Source organism: Microtus oregoni, unplaced genomic scaffold (assembly GCF_018167655.1).
Source record: "Microtus oregoni isolate MIOR12 unplaced genomic scaffold, Mior012 000024F_ref0000369, whole genome shotgun sequence".
Lineage (NCBI taxonomy): Eukaryota > Metazoa > Chordata > Mammalia > Rodentia > Cricetidae > Microtus > Microtus oregoni.
In genome coordinates, this window is record NW_024543083.1 from 10,992,068 (window position 1) to 11,012,615 (window position 20,548).

The window sequence follows — 20,548 nt, forward strand, 5'->3', positions numbered from 1 at the left end:
CTTGCCAAAGTCTTCCCCAACAGTCTTTCTGAAATGTTCTCACTTCAAAAACATAATGAAGGGCTGGGGTCTCAACTGAGGAACAGAATCTATGAAACTATGTCAGGAGACTGAGCTGGGAAGAGGAGGAACTAGCTGGGCTTGGTAGACATCTCTGTTCCCAGTTCTCAGGAGGCAAGGTTGGAGGATGGTGAATTCTAGGCCAGTCCAGTCTACAGGAGAGTGGGTAGGTTGGTACAGTAGGACCTTCCCGGGTTGATGGACATTTTATAGGCTGTGCCTGCCCTCCCTACCCACCCCAGGGGCTCTTTATTCTTTAGCTCTTCTTAAACTTGGGAGAAGGCTTTTGGGTTTTGTTTGTTTGTTCAGGAGCCTGAGAAAGAGTCCCAAGAGAATGAAGTTCTCAGCTCAACAAGTCTTCAGATGCTGAGAAACAGGGGTGAGCTGTGCTGACTAATATGGTATGTAAGATGGTGCTTCCATATAACAGGAAATCAGAGCCGTGAACCCTGGCAAAGGCAGAGTCCCAGCACCTCAGGCTCCTACCACCATTGCCCTGAAGCTTCGTATGGAAACAGTAAAGACTTGGAAACAGAAAGCCTGCTTTCCTGGGTGGCTTTACACCCTGGCTGTGAGCTGGTCCCGACACTCCCATGAGGGGGAATGCATTTCTGAACATTGTCTTCCACAGCAAGGAAACAAACACAATTCTGCCTACCTGACCAAGGGTCATATGGGTGACAGAAGATGCCTGCCACTCTCTGATACATGGTGGGCACCCAATTAAAGACAGCTGACACATCATTCCCCTTTATTTCTCTCTCTTCTTCCCAGCTGAGGCTTTTTCTAAATCTTTCTCCCAGAGGTCTAAAGTGTTTTTGATCTGGTTTCTACCCTGGAAAAACTGGGACCAAAAAGAGGACACCAAGGCTCCCCAGATCTCTGGGCTTTGCATGCACTGTCTTCCATGTGCAATTCTCCACACTACGAAACAGCTCTCAAGATGCAGCTATGTGGACATGGTACCCCATCCATGTCTGTTGGCCCCTTGTAGCACCCTCCTGCCCATCCATCCCCAGGAGCAGCTTTGCTCTGGTCCCATCTCTATCAGTTCTGTCTGTCACCCACACAGGGAGTCGCCCTGGCTCCTAAGGACTCTGGGCACCATTGATAAGGGCGTGTCTGAGGTACCCCACCCTTTACTGAGAAAGACAGGAGGTTTATCACCCTTGGGAGCCAGGAGTGAGCCACCTATGGGAGTTCGTGAAGCATCAGGAGGGTCAGAGCTGCCAAAGTGTTATTCCTTGCATATGGAACTACCCTCCTAACTCTCCTCGCCAAGGAATTGGGAAGGATCTTTAGGAAATGTTCCAGAAAACATTGAATGTTTTGTTCTGTTGAATGGCTGAGGGTGCAGCTCAATGGCACAGTCTGGGCTTAGTGAGTATGTATGAGGTCCTCAGCAGAGTGAGTAGATAAACAATGTTATGCCGAGTTGCATAAGAAACACAGCACAGCTCCCTGACACCCATGTGGCTTCCTCTGAACCTTCATGTTAGGGCAGCACAAAAGAGAGAGAAAACCCCGGCTGTTCCACTTTAACGGTCTGTGGTGAGCTCCCAGGAGCTAACTGGGTAACCCTGGGTGCCCAGCCTCCCCGAGTGAAGCGGTGGCAAGCGTGGGGGACTATTTAGGGAGGTGACCAGGAATGGGTATCAGGTCCCACAGTGTTGGCACTAGTGTCTGTGCTGTTCCTTTTAAGAGGGTTGGACACCTTGGAGTCTATTTTTAAACTCTTAAGAAAAACCCTGCATGGATTCCATGGGGCTCTTGGCAAATTAGAGATCCTCACGGTGAGGGGTGGCAGTGTGGCAGAATCTAGGACCTTATCCTCAGATACACATGGGGCTTTCCTGGTTCCTGGGATCAGAAATGACATGGGATGGCTAGAGTTACAGGCTGACTGTTTGGCACAGCCTCAACGGAATTCGAGTCTCAATGAGCCTGTAAATTGGAAGAGTTATTTGTGCTGGCTCTGCCTTTTCGGTACTGAGCTCTGTTTTCTGGTACCTCTGAGTCCTAATGTGAAAAAAACCATGTTTTTATATGTCTGTCAGACATCGTATAGTCTGGAGCACCTGCCCCTTCTAGAACTGCAGAGACTTTAATCCAGAATTCGCTGATAGCATACAAGCCACGTATGTCCCTCCTGATGGTCACTGTAGCCAGCACTTGGGAAACAGCACCTAAGCTAGAGAGAATGGGGCAGGAGACTGGACCAAGTGGCAAGTCTGCAGGAGACAGAATTATTTCCCCAATAGTGAGCCTTAAACAGGCTCCAATGTCACTGCAGCTCATCAAAATGCCAGGCGACGAGCACAGTCTGTTTCCAGTACAAAAGCAGACCAAAACTCGACTCTCCCTTTCTCTTTTTGGTAGGAAAGGGAACAAGAATTCCTAAAGAATGACAAGGCTTGAGCAAGCAAATATTTCCCCTGGGACCATGAGGAGTGAGGACCCACTCACTTCGGAGCTTACAGGCTCAGCACAGAGACAGTACCTTCCTAGAGACGAAAGGGACCAAACTGCTTAACCAAACACAAGCTTCTGCCAGGCTTGGCCAGAACAACAGATGTGAGTCTTGGCGTGATGCTGCCACACATCAGAGACACCATACATAGTAGCTGAGCTAGAATCTCAGTGAATTTAATCTCTTTCCATTTTATAGAGAGCCATATCTGTGAAAAATCCACTATCAAGGCTGGTAGGCTAAGCTGTTCATTGCTCCATGAGCTATCATGGCCCCTGTTAGGACATCCTTAGAACTACTGTTTTCCAAGGTGGTTTCGCTCTTTTCTTGCTTCCCATCCAAGAGCTCTGGGCCATGTGTCTACAAAGAGTCAAATTCCATTCTTCACCTCTCTCACTTTCCCTGCTGCCTCCATAAGACACATGGCCAAGTCCAGGCCAATGGAAAAATGGTTTCTCTACTGTCAAAACAGTGAGCACTCACGTCTTCTCTTGTTAAGGGAGAGAAGATGTGGGGATGATGGGAGGGGCAGAATTTAATAACATTTTTGAAATGAGATATCACACAACTATCCAGGCTGTTTCTAGAGCTTGCTGTCATCCAGGATGACCTTGAGCTCACAACAAGAATCCTGTCTCAGCCTCCAAAGTACTTTAATTTCACACACACACACACACACACACACACACACACACACACTCACACACACACACACGATACCCTGTGGGCAGAGCTGGCTGTGTGTGAGGCTGACCCTTCAGAACAAACAGCTGACAGGGAACCCAACTGCAGGGAAAAGAAACCCATTTGGAGCCCCATGTGAGCTGCTTTGCCATTTACTAAGCTATCTCCAGCGTTTCTAGACATTAAGGACAATTTCTCTATAGCCTGCCTCTGTGGGAAAAGCACACACTGGAGAAAACGCTGCACTTGCACCCACCGTGCTAACATGGAAACTCTTTTAAGGTGCTAAATGGACTTGATTGTTTGCTGAATCCCGCGGGTCCTGAAGAACACCCGAGGATGCTCTCAGACCCTTCTACTGCTAACACTTCACCTGGGGTAAGCCAGGACTCTGCCCTTCCTTAGAAAGGCAAACCCGTCCCTTTGGGACCAGCAGGTCCAGCCCAACCCTAGCCCACTTAGGCCTCTCCTATATTAGAACAAATCTTCTCTAAGAGACAAGAAATGCAGAGTGGCCCGCCGCCAGCCACAGCGATGGCAGCCTACAGCTCCAGAGCGGCTTGTGCCCTCAAGTTTGCCATTAGGAAAGGAGCCCCGAGGACTGGGATTTGGATGTCTTCCACAGCATTGGCCCATGGTAAGTCCCTTCAGTGACAATGAAATGTAGATAAAAGGACAGGAAGGGGAAGGCTTTGAAAAAATAAAAGCTGAAGTGTATGAGCCAGACACTGTTCAAAGCACTTTAGATGTCATGGTGTGTTTAAACCTCTGCCTCCTCCAGGTGCCTACTATTATTACCCTCCCCCCACTCTACAAATGCAGCAGCAGAGACACAGACACCTTAAGTAACTTGCCCCCAAACCACCTAAGGGTGACACAGGGGTCTGGGCTGGGCTCTCTTAGAGGGCTGAAGGCATTATTAGACAAGGTGAGAAAAGAGAATCTCAGGATTTTATAGGAGGAACTACTAGAATATCATTATTGAGAATTCTTTTATTCATATAATACGCCAGGCACAGGTCAAAAACTCATTTAGTGCAGACTCTTTGTGCCGTTGTCCACAGGAAAGTAGGCTCCCCAGGATGTGGGAACAGGTCACTAACTGGAGGGTGTCCTTTTCAAGAGCAGCGGAAAACAGAGCCTGAGAGCAGTGAATTTGACCTAACCCTGCGTACTCTCACTGAGCTCCCTGGAGTTAGGACACCAATGACAATCCTGTCGTTTTAGCCACGCCTTCCCAATCCGGATGGTCTCCAAGGCGAGTGCTCAGCCCAGATGCTGGTCCTGCATCCTCAGAGAGGATGCATTAGTTATGTGTCTCATTGCTGGTACAAAACACCTGGCAAAAGCAATTTCAGAAAGGAAGGGCTTGTTCTAGCTCACAACTCGAGGGGATAGGTTCCACCGTGGCAGGGGAGGCACAGTGCCAGAGGAGAAGGGGGCAGCTGGACCCACTGACCTACCGCGGGAAATAGAAGGTGATGAATGCATCTATCTCTTCACTTACTCCACAGCCCCAACCCATGAACCGGTTCCACCTACAGTGATGGGTCCCCCATTTTAATTCACCTAACCTACATAACCCCGCACAGGTCTGCTCAGAGCCTAACCTGAGCTAGAAGCAAGCATCCTCATAGACTGCCTTCTAGGTGATTCTATATTCCATCTAGTTGACGATCTAGAATAACCATCGCACATGATGACCAAAGAGACTGAGGTAGGTCTCTTTGCCACGAGTCCCATGGTTAAACCCTGTAGCTTTTGCAGGCTGTCCTGGAACTAGCTCTCGTAGACCAGGCTGGCCTCGAACTCACAGTGATCCGCCTGCCTCTGCCTCCCGAGTGCTGGGATTAGATGCGTGCGCAACCACCGCCTGGCAGAAGAGAAGCTTCCCTGACCGGGAATTGAATCCCGGGGCCACAGCAGTGAGAGCACCGAATCCTAACCACTAGACCACCAGGAAGCCTGACTCCTCTTTTAACTACCTTTTGATGCAGTATTTATGTCTCCCTTTTTATAATTATTTAAATAAAAAGGCAAGGACTCCTTTACACATCACTCCACTCCTCTCCCCCGAAGAAGACGCCTCCCGCAGTGAGGGACTCCCCTCCCCCACAGTCCATCTGAACGAACACCTCCAACATTGGACAAAGCATCAAAGTAAGTCTGGATGCTCCTCCTTACTTTAAGCACTGCCTTTACTCAGTGTCGGGAATGGGTTACCGCTTTCGGAGTTGTTAGCTACAGAGGTGGCATAGATCCTCGAACTCTACAGACTCCAGCCAATACCCTGGTTACCTACCACCACCACCCTCCCCCACCCCCAACTTGATGGTATGGCCCTATTGCTGAAGACACCACATACTGGAATCACAGAACAAGGAGAAAATCAAGCTGGTCTGACCTGGAAGTTTCATCCCTATTGGCTAGCTTTGATAGGAAGCTTCATCCCTATTGGCTAGCCTTGATAGTGCTGGAAAGGTGGGCCAAGAAACGGTGGCTAGACAGGCTCTAGCGGGGGCATGGGGGGGCACCCCCAGCCCACCCCACCCCCACCCCACTACTGTTACTCTGCCTTCTACTCACAGACCAGTTCTCACTGGGGATGCTTCTTTTTCAGTAGATGATGCTTAGGGCAGAGACCCATGACTAGTCAAGATGCAAGAATAAGGAACTCCAGAATGCTCAGCCCTAAATGGGAGATCTGTATAACGGCCTTTCTTCCCAAGGCTCAGGGGTCATTGCAAAGGAGGGACACGGTGTTTTCTGTTATACAGGGCAGTCGCACATGGGAAATCAATGGCGGTTGCCCTGGGCATGCAGGCAAAAACTAAAGAAATGAGCTTTGGGATTAGGAGTCAGCACGAGAGGCAAGCCTATGTGTCTAAGTGCGCGGCCCCGATGTCCTAACGATGTGGACATCGGGGCTGTGGATGACTAGGAAGCTCAGAAATACTGAGAAGCAAAGATAAGGAGCCAGGACCTCTGGCTGGGATTAGCTGGAAGGCAGACTCAGGAGACTGTCCTGTTAGCAGCCTGGTATGCTGTACTGTGGGACTTTGTCCAGACCGTTGCAGTGTGTTTCCCACAGGCAGTGCAAACAGCCCTTAGTTTCCCCTGGGGACTGGCCTGAGCACAGCCAGCCAGGTAACAGACCCAGTTCACCTCTCCTGGACTTCTAACCAAAAGCCTCCTGTTATTTCCTCTTCTACTCCAGCTGAATTTATAACCAGGACAGCACGTCTCAGAGGCCTGTAGGAGTTTGCTGTGCTAACCCGAGTGACTCAGGATTATAGCAGCTTCCACTCTCTCTCCTCCCCCACATAGATGAGGCATCTCCCTTGCAGGAGGGAGGGTAGGTCCTAGTAGATCCCTGGTGGGTGTCACCGTGGGTGATGAGGTAATGGTGTTCCTGAGCCTGAGGCTCCTCAGAGGAGCTCTCTCCCTCCTCCAGGAGTTGCTCATGTTCTTGGAAGGATGTGTGCGGCACATTGGTGTAGAAAGCTTATTGTGTGGTCCGGCAATTTAAGGTAACGGGTCGAAAGCTTGGTTGGAGACTGTAAGGCTCAGCTGCCTAGGAGCTGGAGGTGAGGAATGGAGTCTGAAGGTTGTGGCCGAGAGTGGTGGGATGGGAGTGGAGGCTCAGGGTTGGGAATGAAGGCTGGGTGGCAGTAGGGAGTGGAGGCTCAGGGTTGAGAATGAAGGCTGGGTGGCCGTAGGGAGTGGAGGCTGGGGTAGGCAGTGGGGAGCGAAGACTGGCAGCTGGGTCTGGGAAGGATAAGTAAGGAAAGTAGAAAATTGTTAGACTCCCTGCTCTTTCTGTAGGCAGGTGTGTTTGGAGTTTACTAAAGGGAGTACAGGCCAATGTTCACTTGTGCAGATTCTTGTTGTCTTTACCAGGGTCTCCCTCTGAAAGGCTGCAGTGAGAAGAGGCTCTGTGAAGACAGCAAGCTACTCTGAGGTTAGGACACTCCCTACACACACACACACTCACACACACACACACACGCACCACACACACACACACAGAGCACATACACACGCACCACACACACACACACACCATACACACACAAGCACACTACACACCACACACACCACACCATACACAACACAAACACACTATGGTCACACACACAAACACAATACACACAACACACACCATACACACACAAGCACACAAAAAAATATACCACACACATACATATCCCACACACACTCCTCAGCTCCCTTAGTCTCCCTTCTCAAGTTTTCCCAGAGTCCCAACAGACACCAGCAATTTTGACCAGTGCTCTCTGTGTTAACTGTCATGATTCCAAGTGACACCCCTTGAATACCATGTGAAGCCACAGAACTGTGCAAACAGGCAACTTGTCCCCACATCTAGGGTGTCAGGTGTCATGGAAGAGACCTGTCCAGGCCCTCAGTGGCTCAGGGTACCCAAGCTCAAGTCCCTGTCTACAACAGACACCCAGGCTGTGCAGCTTGTCACCAGACCATGCCCTCTTCAATTTTCACGTCCACGAGATGAGATCTCATTTCCTAGTGGGATCATCACGTTCCCGAATATCCTGTTCTCTGACTGTGAGCCCCCCTGTAACCCACGGTGTTTGGTAATTCTGAGAGGGATAGGGCAGACCTATCTCAGGTGATCATGCGGAACCAATCTCTACATATTTCTCTGGGAAATCTATTACAGTGGATTTTTTTGTTGTTTTGTTTTTCGAGACAGGGTTTCTCTGTAGCTTTGGTGCCTGTTCCAGAACTAGCTCTTGTAGAGCAGGCTGGCCTCGAATTCCCAGAGATCTGCCGGCCTTTGCCTCCCGAGGGCTGGGATTAAAGGCGTGCGCCACCACCGCCCGGCTACAGTGGATTTTTTAAACTTCATCTTAAACCCCAGCAACTACACAAATCTGGATCCCAAACTAAAGAGTTCTACCTTCCTCGGCTTATGAAATGTTGTGTTTCACTGACTTGATGGTTAGGCCTCAGCAAATCAGAAAAAGCTGCAGGTTTATACCTGTTCCTAAGCATTGCAAGCATTTCCAAAATACCCGCACTGGGAAGGCCTCTTTGCTCGTCTCCAGTCCATTTCAGCTGACTGAAAGATTCCCCCGTATCCACAGAGAGCTATTAAACCAGCCAAGTGTGAACTACTGAGCCCTGCTGGCCCAGGAGGAGAAATGAGACATTTGAATAAGCCAGCTCTCCACAGAGGGAAGTTTGGAAACTGCGCACAGCAAGCTTTATTAGTCAGGCCCTCTCACCAGAGCTCTAGAGTTATCTAGCTGATAACAAACAGCTGGAGGAGCGTGATGAAGGTCGATAGGGACCCACCCTTCCTCTCCTGTATTTGGTGGCCTGGGAGCACACACCTTTCCTGCAGTAATCTCATTGTTGGGAAGTTCTGCTCTCTCCCGTAGTTGGAATCTTCTTTGCTGTCACCCCTACGGTGATTCCCATCACCCCTTCTCTGATCAAGCACTAGGCACACCACAGCTGACTCTGTTGCTACTGAGGCAGCCTAGGGACAACTGGGGACTTGGGCCATGTGAGTCTTTTCTTCTTCCCATGTCTCTTCACACTCTCCCCCAGCCTGCTTCTCTGCCTGCCTGCGTTCCTGCTCCGGAGACCACACCCCTTCTGTGATAGAATCTGAACACCATTCTGAGGCTGTGTTCCCCAAAATGTGCTCCCAGGAGTGCTAGCATTGTCACCCCCTCTAACCCGGGAGGTGTGCGGAAGAGCGAATGAAGAAATGCACAAACCAGCCGAGCATCTTAGCCCAACAATGCAGTCTTCTGAAACATCACACCGTGTCCTGAGAGCAGACACCTGCAAGCTACTCCTCTGCCTCAGCTACGCCTCTGCCTCCCTTTTCATCCCAATTCCACGCAACATCGCCAGCCTTCCTGGCCCCCGGAGCCAATAGAATAAAAACAAAAATCTTCTACAATTGCTACATCATTTAGGAACTTCCCAATTAAAGCAAAGCATCCTTTAGGAGTATAATTGATTGATCCTATTGGAATATGAACTTTTTCTTTCTTCTGGCACAATGCCATGCTGCCACCACAGCGGTTTTACTTGACAGATGTCAGCCACTGAACTCACTGGCAAGCAGGAAACGGCAGAAGAAAATAAATCACTTCCAGGTACTTTTGACATTGGAATGGTTGGAGTCTATTGAATTAGAAACATGGTTTTTGTGGCTCCACTAATGCTATGTATGTAACATTCATATGCATTTGGGAACTAAGCACTTAGAAAGGCCCCGTGGTGACACTTCTGCAGACTGAGTAAGTGTGCTCTAATGCAGCTGCTTTGAAAGTTTATATGCTTGGGGAGGAGTTTGGGGGTTTGAGGTTTGGAAGGAGAGAGATCTTCTTTGCTCAGTGGACCCAGTGAAGATTTTGAGAAGGAATGGGCAAAGCAGGTGATGGGAAGGTCCCAAAGGCAGCTGCTTGAACCCTCTGTGGGGCTGGCACCCATAAGTCAGTGCTCACGGTTCCAAGTCCTGGGAGTCCCAGTGAGATGTCGCTACATGGAGGACTGCCCTTGCCAACCCCTGTTTATCCTCTAGGGTCCCTGCTTTCCTGGCAGCGCACCCACAAAAACTGAGTAGGATACTGGGGAAGAGTCCAAGCCTGGGGACCCCATTACAACAGCCATGCAGCCTGGAGAAGATGAGCCAATAGCTCTGTGCCTCCAAGTCCTTATCTGTCAACTACAATGATTTGTGGGGTCACACCTGTGTGGGTCTAGCCCACAGTCTAGCCAAGGACTCGGGGAGCATTTTCCCCTCCTCACTTTCCCAAGCTCAGAGTCCATTCTGACCGATGACTGCTTCTCTCTATCCCTAACCACTTCTCTGCTGGCCTCCTTACCTCCCTAACTCGCTTCTCCACCTCTGGGCTTCCATCTGCTGCCCCCCCCCCCCCCCGCACTGGTCCAGGCCATCACCTGCGCACAGCCAGCATACTGTTCTAGTTTTTTTTTCTTTCATTAAAAATTATTATAATTCATTTATTCATTCATTCATTGAGTGTTTATGTGAGAGCAATAGATGTGTGTGCCACAGGGCACAACTTGTGTAAGTCAGCACTCTCCTTCCACCATGTAGGTTCTGGGGATCAAACTCACACCACCAGGCTTGGTGGAAGGCACCTTCATCTTGTCAGCCATCTTGTAGGCCCTCCCTTTTTCCTCCCATTTTTTTTTTTGACATAATGCCATTATATTTCCTAGACTGACCTTAAACTTTTGGCAATCCTTCTGCCGCTGCCTCCAGAGTGATGGGATTACTATGCATACCATTAGACCTGGTTTTCTGCTTGCTGGGGACACTCTGTTGCTCACTGTTGCTCTGACGTCATTCAAACACCCCGAAGAGCCAAGTTAGGCCCTTGTGAGTCCCATGCTTTCTTTAAATGCATGTCTCTGTTTTCTGGGCCTTGAGCTACTGTGAAACCCTATGGCTCAGAGTCTCTCTTCTTGTGGTTCTCCTTCCCTGCATTCTCCAATGTCGACACCAAATCTGTTCTTATAGCCAATGTGGGTCAGCTCTCTTCTCGGACTTCCCATGAACTCCTCCTCTGGCAATGATCCCCCTCTTCTGAAATTCCAAAGCTGACTCCATCTGAATTCTGGACCACTACCTTTGGGTGACTGCCTTGGCTCTTCTAGAAGCTTTCAGTGTTTTAGGAGCCTCCATTGCAGGCCTCTTCAAAGCTGTGCCTCCGTGGGCCTTATCCCAAGATTCTCAGTTACTGCTTCTCAGTTAGAAAAGGCGAGGTAGTAAGGACAGTGAGAGAAGACAAGAGCCAAGGAATCAGGGATGCCACCGAGGCCTGGATGAGTGACAGGTAGAGGAAGAGGGAAATCCCAACAAATCTGTGTTGCCCCAGAGCCCAGAAAGAACTGCCTAGACAGATGAGGTGTTTGGAAGACAGATCGAGATCAGCCCTCAGTCATGGCTTTACGCCCAGTGCTGTTAAACAAACAAACAAACAAATACAATTAGCTCCAACAAGCAAAGCCACAACATAAGGCTGGCGCAGGCAGTGCTGGCTGTGGCTACCTCCTGCGTATTCAAAAGCAGGTGACCAAGCTCCTAATGTCCAAACTGCAAATGAGGGAAGTAGAGGGCAGGGCCCAGGTCAATCAGCTTAACCCTTGAGTGCCTGTGAACTGTCACTTTGTGCCCGATATGTCCAGAGCGGTCTGCTGACACAGCTCAGAACTCAACGCCGGGTACTTCTGTGGGAGTCGGTGACATGTACCCATGTTTCATACAGAGAAACAAGAATGCTGGAAAGGAAGTGATTTTTTTTTCAAAACTGAAATCAACAGTCTCGCTGGATGGCGAAAATCCAACCTCTCTCCTTGATTCATCACCCCATCAGGGGTGCACTCACACAACTGGAGAAAGACAGAAGGCTGTGTTTATGGGAGATTCCAGACAGAGTTAAGATGGCACAAAGCAAGCTTTCCTGATACATTATTCAGTGGAAACACACACACACACACACACACACACACACCACACCAAAACCCCCAAAGTTTACACATTTTCAAATTCTCTGCACACGTGCAGACAGAGTGGTCATTCACTTTCACAGTTTTATTTCGTGCTGCTGGATGAGGGTGCAGCCAGAAGGGGCACAACTATGTCAAGGACCAATGAATGCTTCGGCACCATAGGAGTGACAAAGCCTTCCCTAGGTCCTCGTGTAAAGGTTGGTAGTATGTGCAGAAAATGCCCACCATAGCCTCAGCCTATGCTTACAGCCTGAAGACTGCTTCCCTACAGAGATTGCTCCTCCTGGGATTAGCTAGACCTGAATCCTTATTCAGCTGTATGTAATAACCCCACCTCCTTGCATATCTGTTACGATAACCCCACCTCCTCATTCAGCTGTATGTAATAACCTTGCCTCCTTGTTTATCTGTTACAATAAGCCCTCCTCCTTGTTTATCTGTTACAATAAGCCCTCCTCCTTGTTTATCTGTTACAATAAGCCCTCCTCCTTGTTTATCTGTTACAATAAGCCCTCCTCCTTGTTTATCTGTGTATAATAACCCTGCCTCCTTGTTTATCTGTATATAATAACCCCACCTCCTTGTTTATCTTTTGCAATAATCCTGCCTCCTGGTTCACGTGTATACAACAGCCTGTCTCCCTGTTCAACTGTACGTGATAAACGTTCCGTGCTTCCTGGGTGCCACAGCTTCTCTGTCTGAGAGCCCAGACCACCCAAACCCAGCTTTCCTGTGAGTCATGTTTGTCTTTCTTCATTCTTGAATCACCCTTTGTCAGGGTTCTGGGAACCAAGCCATGCAAAAACCTCCAACCGAAGGGGCAGTTGGCCTAGAGGCTAGCGTCTGGATTGCTGGTGATTCTGTTGGAAGCTTGAGGAAGCTGGGTTGGCAACTCCACACTAACTGATGACCTCCAGGGCAGTTTGCTCACGTTTAACACAAAGAGACCAGTGGGCATTATTCCTTCAACTCTGTGCCTCTCCAGGTCCAGATCAGAAGAGTGGAACATACTGACTCTGATGTGTGGAACTCCAGGCATGATCTGACCACGGAACAAGGGAGGACCGGGAGCAGGTGATGCCAGGAATAGAACTAGCATCTACTAATGTATATGGAACTTGACAGTACCTAACATCAGACATCCTTGACAGACGGGCACCTCACAAACTTCAGTTACAACATGGCTTATCTCACTAAGGTTGAGCTTCCAAAGGCAGAAAGAAACAGAGTAACAATGATGGTCCACAATTCACCCACCAAAATGTCCTCTCCCTTCATCTGCCCAGGAGAGAGGACATTTTCCACGGTACTCTTGGCCATGAGGGGACCAGAACCTCGGAATCCTGGTCCATCTCAGGTAGCTGCTGTGCGATGGGCCAGCACTGACACCAGGCGACAAGACTTATTTTCTACCCCTGTTTTGTTCAATCAGTAGTCTGTACCAAATACAATGCTCTTGGCTACGGGCATGAATGATTGATCAGCCTTATCAGTCTTGATGACAGGTTCTTCAAGATCATTTCCCCTCCTGTCTCTCTGATTGTCATTTGCCAAACATTGCATTGCTTCTAACCAACTTGCCATTCAGGTGTTGGTAACGGGACAGACTTCATTGATCAGAGATCACGGATGAGCAAGAATACAAAAGAACACCAGAGCTTGGGGCATCGTATTTTTCACTTTTGACATACTGTGACATACTGATGCAAACACCAGACACGGGTGAGTTATCCTAGCATTAAGCCATACCTAGACCTAAACCCTCCTTTCACCTCCAAACCAAGCTGTGGGACTAGAGCCCAGACCTAAGAGCCCTGCACAAGCAGCCAGCATTTACCTTATCTCATCATCCTCCCTGTCTTCGTAAGACTCTGTTTCCTTCTTTGTCGCACAGACACGTGGATGTCATTAATATTAAATGAGTTAGACATGTAACCACACAGCACTGGTACTACTCAGTTGTACGATCGTCCATTTTTGGACCTCAACAGTTCTCACTTGGACACTGGCTCTGTTGTGCTAGCTGGTGTTCACTCTCCTGGCCCTCCATCCCTGCCAAACTGAGCTTCCTGAAGTGCAAACAGATCCTGACCCTGTCCTGTTTGCTGGCTTGCTGAATGCCTGCTGAGTTTAGGAACGCGCAGTGTGGCCTCTATCTCCCCATCCTCCCCTCTTGCCACTTTCTCCCTGTCCCACAGCACCTCAGAGCCAGCCCCAGGAGATGCCTGTACAAGGACCACAGAGTCCATACCTACTGCATCCTACAAAAAACCCTACTGATTCAGCAAGCCTATGCCAAGCTCCCTGCCGCCCAGATTTGCTGGTGACCTCCCCACAGAATCAACTCTTCTCGTTTCAATTCAACTGTACTAGGGTGTAAGTGAAGAAGACACATGCCCTGAACACTGCTCCAGAGAGTGGGAAGACCTGCTGAGCTGTACCCCGCCATGGGGCATGGTCAGTGGTTAGCCACTCAACCCCACTCCTCCCTGTAGAACATGAGGCTAGTAGCAGTAGAGCCTTACAGAGCAGTCTCCACATCCCACTGAGAGTCAGGAACAGATGGGAATGGAAGTACATGTTCATGATTCAAGATCTTCGAGATTGAGACAGGGGGATTGCTGTGAGTTTTGAGGCCAACCTAAGCTACATAGTAAGACCTGGTCCAAAAATAATACAAGACTCTGCAAGCGTAGTGTTTGCTATTTGTAAAACTGCAGCCAAGCATGGCAACTCACACCTGTAACATCTGTCCTGGGGAAGCTAAGGCAGGAAGATCATTGCAAATCCAAGGCCTGCTAGAGAATTTAGTGAGTTCCAGGCCAGCCCGGTCTAGAGTGAAGATCTGTCTGTGGGGAGACGAAACAGATGGCACAACAAACCAACTCCATGCCCCAAATCAACCAACCAAATGAAAACTGAAATAAAAAACTATAACCACAAAGGAGGTAAAAAGCAAAGGCAAAACTAACTGCATTACTCCTTCCCAGCGTATGAAAGGCCAGAGTTGGGCAAGAGAACGCAGCCAATAAGCCCCGTGCACACCTGGGCTGATCCCATGGTCACCAAGACACCGGCCTATACGAGAAGACATTCAGAAGTCGTGCAAGGTCTCACTGACCTCAGGCTTCTACTTCAAACCCAATATCCCTCATCAATTCATACTTTCTTTCCCCCGGAGAAACAGTAGTTTTGGAGCCTGTCCTGGAACTAGCTTTTGTAGACCAGGCTGGCCTCGAACCCACAGATATCCGCCTGCCTCTGCCTCCTGAGTACTGAGTACTGAGTACTGCGCCACCATGGCCCAGCCAGTTCACTTGTTCTAAATGTGACAGACCTGACTGTTGGGATCAAAGAGTTAAAGATGGAAGAATATTCAGAAAGTACTGCCAAGTTCAGGGCCATTGTCCTAAGCTGGGAAGGAAGTCTGTCCATACACCTTCTGACTGCCCCTCTGCCATCTACTTTGAATGCTTCTACTCTTGGCTTTCCCTTTATCTGTTAAAAGTTTCACCAAAAATCAGTTTCTTGCAGAGTACAACTCAGTATTCTATTAGAAAAGCTGACATGTACATAATTAATAGAAGACTTTTAGAGACAGCCTGATGAAAAGTCTTCCGTGGCTGCACCCCTGAACTCCATGGCCAATGAGGCAAAGGTGTCCCAGGACTTGGGGGCTCTTTTGGCCTTCAAACCATACCACAGAGAATCAAACCCACCAGTGCTGGATGCTACACAGAGGCCCCGTGAATGGTTCCCGTCACTTTGAAGTGAAAAGATGCTGTGAGTGATTAGTCACTAAGCCACAGAGGAACACAGGAGCCGGGCTCCTGAAGGACAAAGAAGATAGATGTTCCCTCTTCCAAAACATGGCTTCCTATCCTACTTCGGGAGAAGACAGGGCAGTCTTCTGGCCAATGTCACCCCAGGGAAGGGCTTGAGAGGTTTTCTACTGCCTTCTACAGCCACAAGAGATCAGGAACCCATTCTAGAAGACAATGAGGCTCGGGGAGAGGATGGGGGTAGAGGCCATGTGCTTGACCAACTTCCCACTCTTCTCCACATGAACAAATCCATCTTCAGATCCCATGCTGCCTCCATTCATTCCTGGATCCCTCCCACTGCATGCTAATGCACTTAGGTTGGTTGGGTCCATTAGCAGCAGGATCACTTCCTTCCTGTGTGGATACAGGAAACTCAGCACCCACAGTGAGCTAGGCAGGATGGTGTTGGTCAGGACAGCACAGGAGGCTGGGAGCAAAGCAATTCCTCCCCTAACAAGATCTCCAATCCACTGTCACTACACGGCCAAGCATGCCAAGCCAAGCTTGCCAGAGGCAGGATGACTGACCGCAGTCCAGGCCAGGGGTTCCTGTATTCCACGCTGGCTCGGAAGCTAGGCTTTTAAGTTGTGACCTCCCTTCTAGTTTTCACTCAGACCTGCCTGGAGATTCATTTTGCAAATTAGCAGCCAGATGGATCCTGACAGCCGGTGCTCACAACCTGAGTTCACAATGGAGAAACGAGAGCCTAAACGCCTTCACTGCTTTTATATTAAATCACTTGAAAAATACTTTTCAGTCCCACGTTGAGGACCTCCTCGGAGGCTGGGGAAACTGAGAGGAAATGACTCAAAGATGAGTCAGTCTAGCACGCTGCCCTCCCCCAGCTCAGCCTGAAGGAGCAATGACACAGAGGTAAATAAGTCCAAAAGTGTGGGAAAGAGGAGGGCTCTGCGCGTGCGCGGGGGGGGGGGCGGGGGGGGGGGGATTCCTGTAAGGTGAAATTTAAAACTCCCGGTGCAGAGAACATCGGGAGGAGACAGACCCACAGAGTGCAGGTTTAGCAGCACCTGCGGACTCGCCCATCGCCTTGGTAGCGATAACCATCCGTTAGGTGCTTCACCGGTGGTTTATTGTCTGGTCACATATTAGTGTCACTGAGACTTATGAACACTTACTATGCGCCAGGGTCTGAGACACAAGGAAGCGTCGGGGATAACAGTTCTACAAATACCACCGCATGATGTGTGCGAACTCCCTGGGAAAATGACCCCATTGCCAGATTCCTGTGAAGATGCTGGGGGTGGGACTGAGGAAGGGGCCCAGAGGGCAGGACCATGTGTCCAGGCTGAGAGAAGCCAGACTCTACTCTCAGAACAAGGTGAAGCCACTGGGGGCTGAAAATGACTGGATGAGGTCTGCCTCTCCCAACAGCCACTAGGATTGTACGTAAAGAGCCGGGGAAGTGGGCGGGGCCAGTGGTGCTGCCCAAGTAGTCTAGGGTAAGGCCCTCAGCTTGATTCCCAGCACAGAAAGGGGGGAGAAGAAGAAGCAAAGAAGGTGGGTGAAAAGAGTTGGGCCATTTGGAGGAAAAAAATACCACCGCGGCTTCTCAAAGCAAAGCAAGACAGCCATCATCAGAGAGAGGCTTCCTCCTGCAGCTGATGGGAACAAATCAGAGACCCACAGACAGACATTACGCAGAGAGTGAGAGACCTAAATGAGATATCTCTATCAAATCCCTCCCTTCCGTGCTCACGGAACCCTGTGGAAGAGGAAGCAGAAAGAGTGTGCGAGCCAGAGGGGGTGGAGGACAGCACGACAAGGCTTTCTCAATCAACACGAGCCAAGCTCCTGTGAACTCACAGAGACCCAGGCAGCAAGTGCAGGCATTGCATGGGTCCACACCAGGTCAACTGCTTATATATTGTGGCTTCCAGTTTAGTGTTATTATGGGATTCCTCAGCGTATGAACAATTGGGCCTCTGGTTCTTATGCCTTTTCTTGGGCTCTTCCATTTGTTTCATCCAGTTCCACTGTGTTCATTTTTGTCATATCATATCATGCTATATCATATCATGTCATATCTTATCATATCATATCATATCATGTTATATAAATTATAATCCCCTGGAAGCCCATTTGTCTTCCAATGAGAGACAGAAAGAGAGTAGAGCCCGATGCGAGGGGAGGGGAGGAAGAACTGGGAGGAGTAGGGGGAGGGGAAACCATAATCAGGATATAGTATGTGAGACAAAAATCTATTTCCAATAAAAGAAAAAAAGGACAGGAAAAAAATCAAATAAGCAGATGAGGCCTGGGCTCCCTCTGAGCAGCTCGGCTTTCCGACGCTGACACCGTGAGCATTCTGGATGGCTGGCAATGCCAGAACCCCGGTCTACGCTCCCTCTTAGCAGCTGGGATTACAAATGACCATACTGCAAACACACTGTGTTTCCATAGTAGCTTCTGGCTCCTGTTGCATTGTGCCAAGGGCAATGCTTTTCAGTGAGCGCCCACGGCCTTCCTTGTTTCCCCTTTCACTGTAACTGGCCCTGCACATTCCAGAGGAAAAGGTTCAGAGCTGCCTTAGAAGTCAGGGACTAAGAGTTCCGCTGCAGAGGTACCAGGAAGTGGCCAGCATAGGTAGACGCGAATGCTGGTAGTTTCAGATCCAAACTGTTCAAAGTCTGTTGTCTTACCCAGGGCAAATGGAGAATTCTCATACTGATATACAAAGGCTCGCATCTTGGGCACCTAGGCCCCAATCTCGCCTTCCAGCGACTCCTCCGACCTCAGCTCTCTTTAGCTCTCCTCAGTTCTCCATCCTGTTGCTGCCTGCTAGCCTCCTGGTTATTCCTCTAGCCATGCTTACCTTGGACCTTGGCAGGTGCCATGGCCTCCATCTCTCCCTCCTGAAGCAGTGCAGGGCTCTGGGCTCTCTCCCTGGGCTACTTCATTAAGCCTTTGATGGGGGGTAGGCACCTCACTGAGTCTCCTGAATGCCCTATGAACTTGCAGACCCTGCCCCCAGACACACACAGAATTCCCCTCCCCAATGCTCATCACTTCTGTCTGTTTTTACAGTGCTGTGGATGGAGCCCTGGTCTCTTCCAAGCTAGGCCAGCACACTACCCACCCCAGCCTTTTAATGGGTGTGAAATTTTCTCATTCACACTGCATTAAGCTTCTCCGGGCCATGAACTCTTCCAGGGAGGGATTTCCCTCTCTGGCTCCTCTCTGCTTTGTTCCTGCCACACAGGACCTCACACGTCACTTCATAACCACTGCTGGTGGCTGGTGAGCAGCCCTTGAAGACAAAGGCATTTTGTGCCTTTTAGAGAATACTCTGTTAGCGTTCTCTCTCTCTTTCTTTCTCTCTCTCTCTCTCTCTCTCTCTCTCTCTCTCTCTGTAATGACAAAAACCCTGCCTTTCTAAGTATGTTTCACTTTGGTTAATCTAAAAGGGGGGAAAATGCCAGCTAGTTTTGTAGAGAAACTGACAGGTCATTTCTGGAGTGGGAGGGAGCCAACTTGTTTTACCTACCTCCCAGAGCTACACTAGTCTCTCCCTTTCTCTCTCCCTCTCCCCTTCCTCTCCCATCCACTCTCTCCCTTCTCTCCCCCTTCTTCACTCTCTCCCCTTCCTCTCCCTCCTTCCTCTCCTCCCTCCTCCCTCTTCTTCCTCCCTCTCCATCTTCCTCCCTCTCCTTGTTCCTCTACCCTCTTCCTCCCTCCTTTTCCCTCTCCCTTCTTCTCCTTCTCCCTCTCTCTCCCTCCTCCTTTCTCTCCCTTCTCTTCCATCTCCCTCCTTCTCCCTTCTCCTCCTCTCTCTATATCCTCTCTCTCCTTCCTCATCTCTCTCCTTGTCCCTCTCCCTCCTTTCTCCCTCTTCCTTCCTCCTCCCTCTCCTTGTCCTTTTCCCCACTCCCTCTGCCTCCTCCTGCCTCTCCCTCTTCCTCTCTCTAAGTCCTCCCTCTCCCTCCTCCTTCTACTTTTTCCCTCCTCCTCCTCCTGTTCCTCTCCCTCCTCCTCCCTCTCCCCTCACCCTTCTACTCCCTTTCCCTCCTCTCCCTCTTCCTCCTCCCTCTCTCCTCTTTCCCTCTAGGGAGAAGCAGCAATTCAAAATCTACCATTTTAAGAACCCTGAAGGTTTGTCCACGAGGTGCCTGGCTTTTGGGCAAATAAGCAAGCCTGTTTTCCAAAGAGGGCGGCAGCTTCTTGCAGAGGGCCAAGTGACCCCTCCTGAGTGTCTTTATTCTCTACTCCCCGCCGCTGGAAGGTACTCAGGGGTCAGGAAAGCCTCTAGTATCTCAGCGGGTTTACTCTGCGATGAATCCGCAAACCACGAACCTAACCCCGAAGTAGAGCTTAGATCAGAGATCCCAGAAAGAACTCAGTCAAGTCTGCGGCTGTGAAAAGTACCAAGCGAAGAAACAACCGAGGGCACCTGCCCTATCTACCACTTTCAGCGGCAAGTCCTTTGTGGAATGAGAGGTCTCCTCTGCACCCCAGGGCTGCCTGGTGCCGGCACGCTTCCCCACCACCGGTGGTGACAGCCTTGAGGCACACCTGTTGGCATCTCTGCTCCACATCGCCCCCGGAAGTGCGGCCCCCAAGAACTTACTTTACAGAAGCCCATTGTGTCTCACTGGGGACCGGGACCCTCCAGGGCAGGCGGGCTGGCTGTCAAAGCAGCCGGAACAGCCTGGCTTCCAGGGACCTGCCACCTCTACTCTGCCGCCAGAAGAGGCCTTATCAGGGTGCCAGCACACAGGGCGGCGCCCGCGTGTGGCCCTCAGATTGCCCCACCGAGGGCCTTGGCGCATAACCTGTGCCTCTTAGGCATGCCTCCTAAGGGGTTTGGGGACCCTCTCATAGCAGGGGCTACAAGGACACGGGGACTCTGTCTTCTCCATGCTTTCACTACTGTCTTTATGTTGCTGACTGACTGCTGCTGGGAATTACGGGCACACAAAGCTGAAAAGGAAAGGGGTTGGGTGGGAACCAG

The 20,548-nt window shown here is 50.0% G+C and overlaps 1 protein-coding gene across 9 annotated transcripts in view; it reads right to left on the minus strand.

Moving 5' to 3' along the window:
• Positions 1-20,548, minus strand: part of Ank1 (ankyrin 1) — a 178,199-nt gene that overhangs the window by 90,073 nt on the left and 67,578 nt on the right. The window contains exon 1 of one of the 9 annotated variants that reach the window (XM_041673654.1): positions 20,165-20,194. The exons of the other annotated variants lie outside the window; for them this stretch is intronic. Coding sequence (XP_041529588.1) covers positions 20,165-20,179 — 15 coding nt within the window. The 5' untranslated portion in view covers positions 20,180-20,194. Of the gene's footprint in view, positions 1-20,164; positions 20,195-20,548 lie in introns of those variants that run through there. 9 annotated transcript variants of the gene reach the window in all.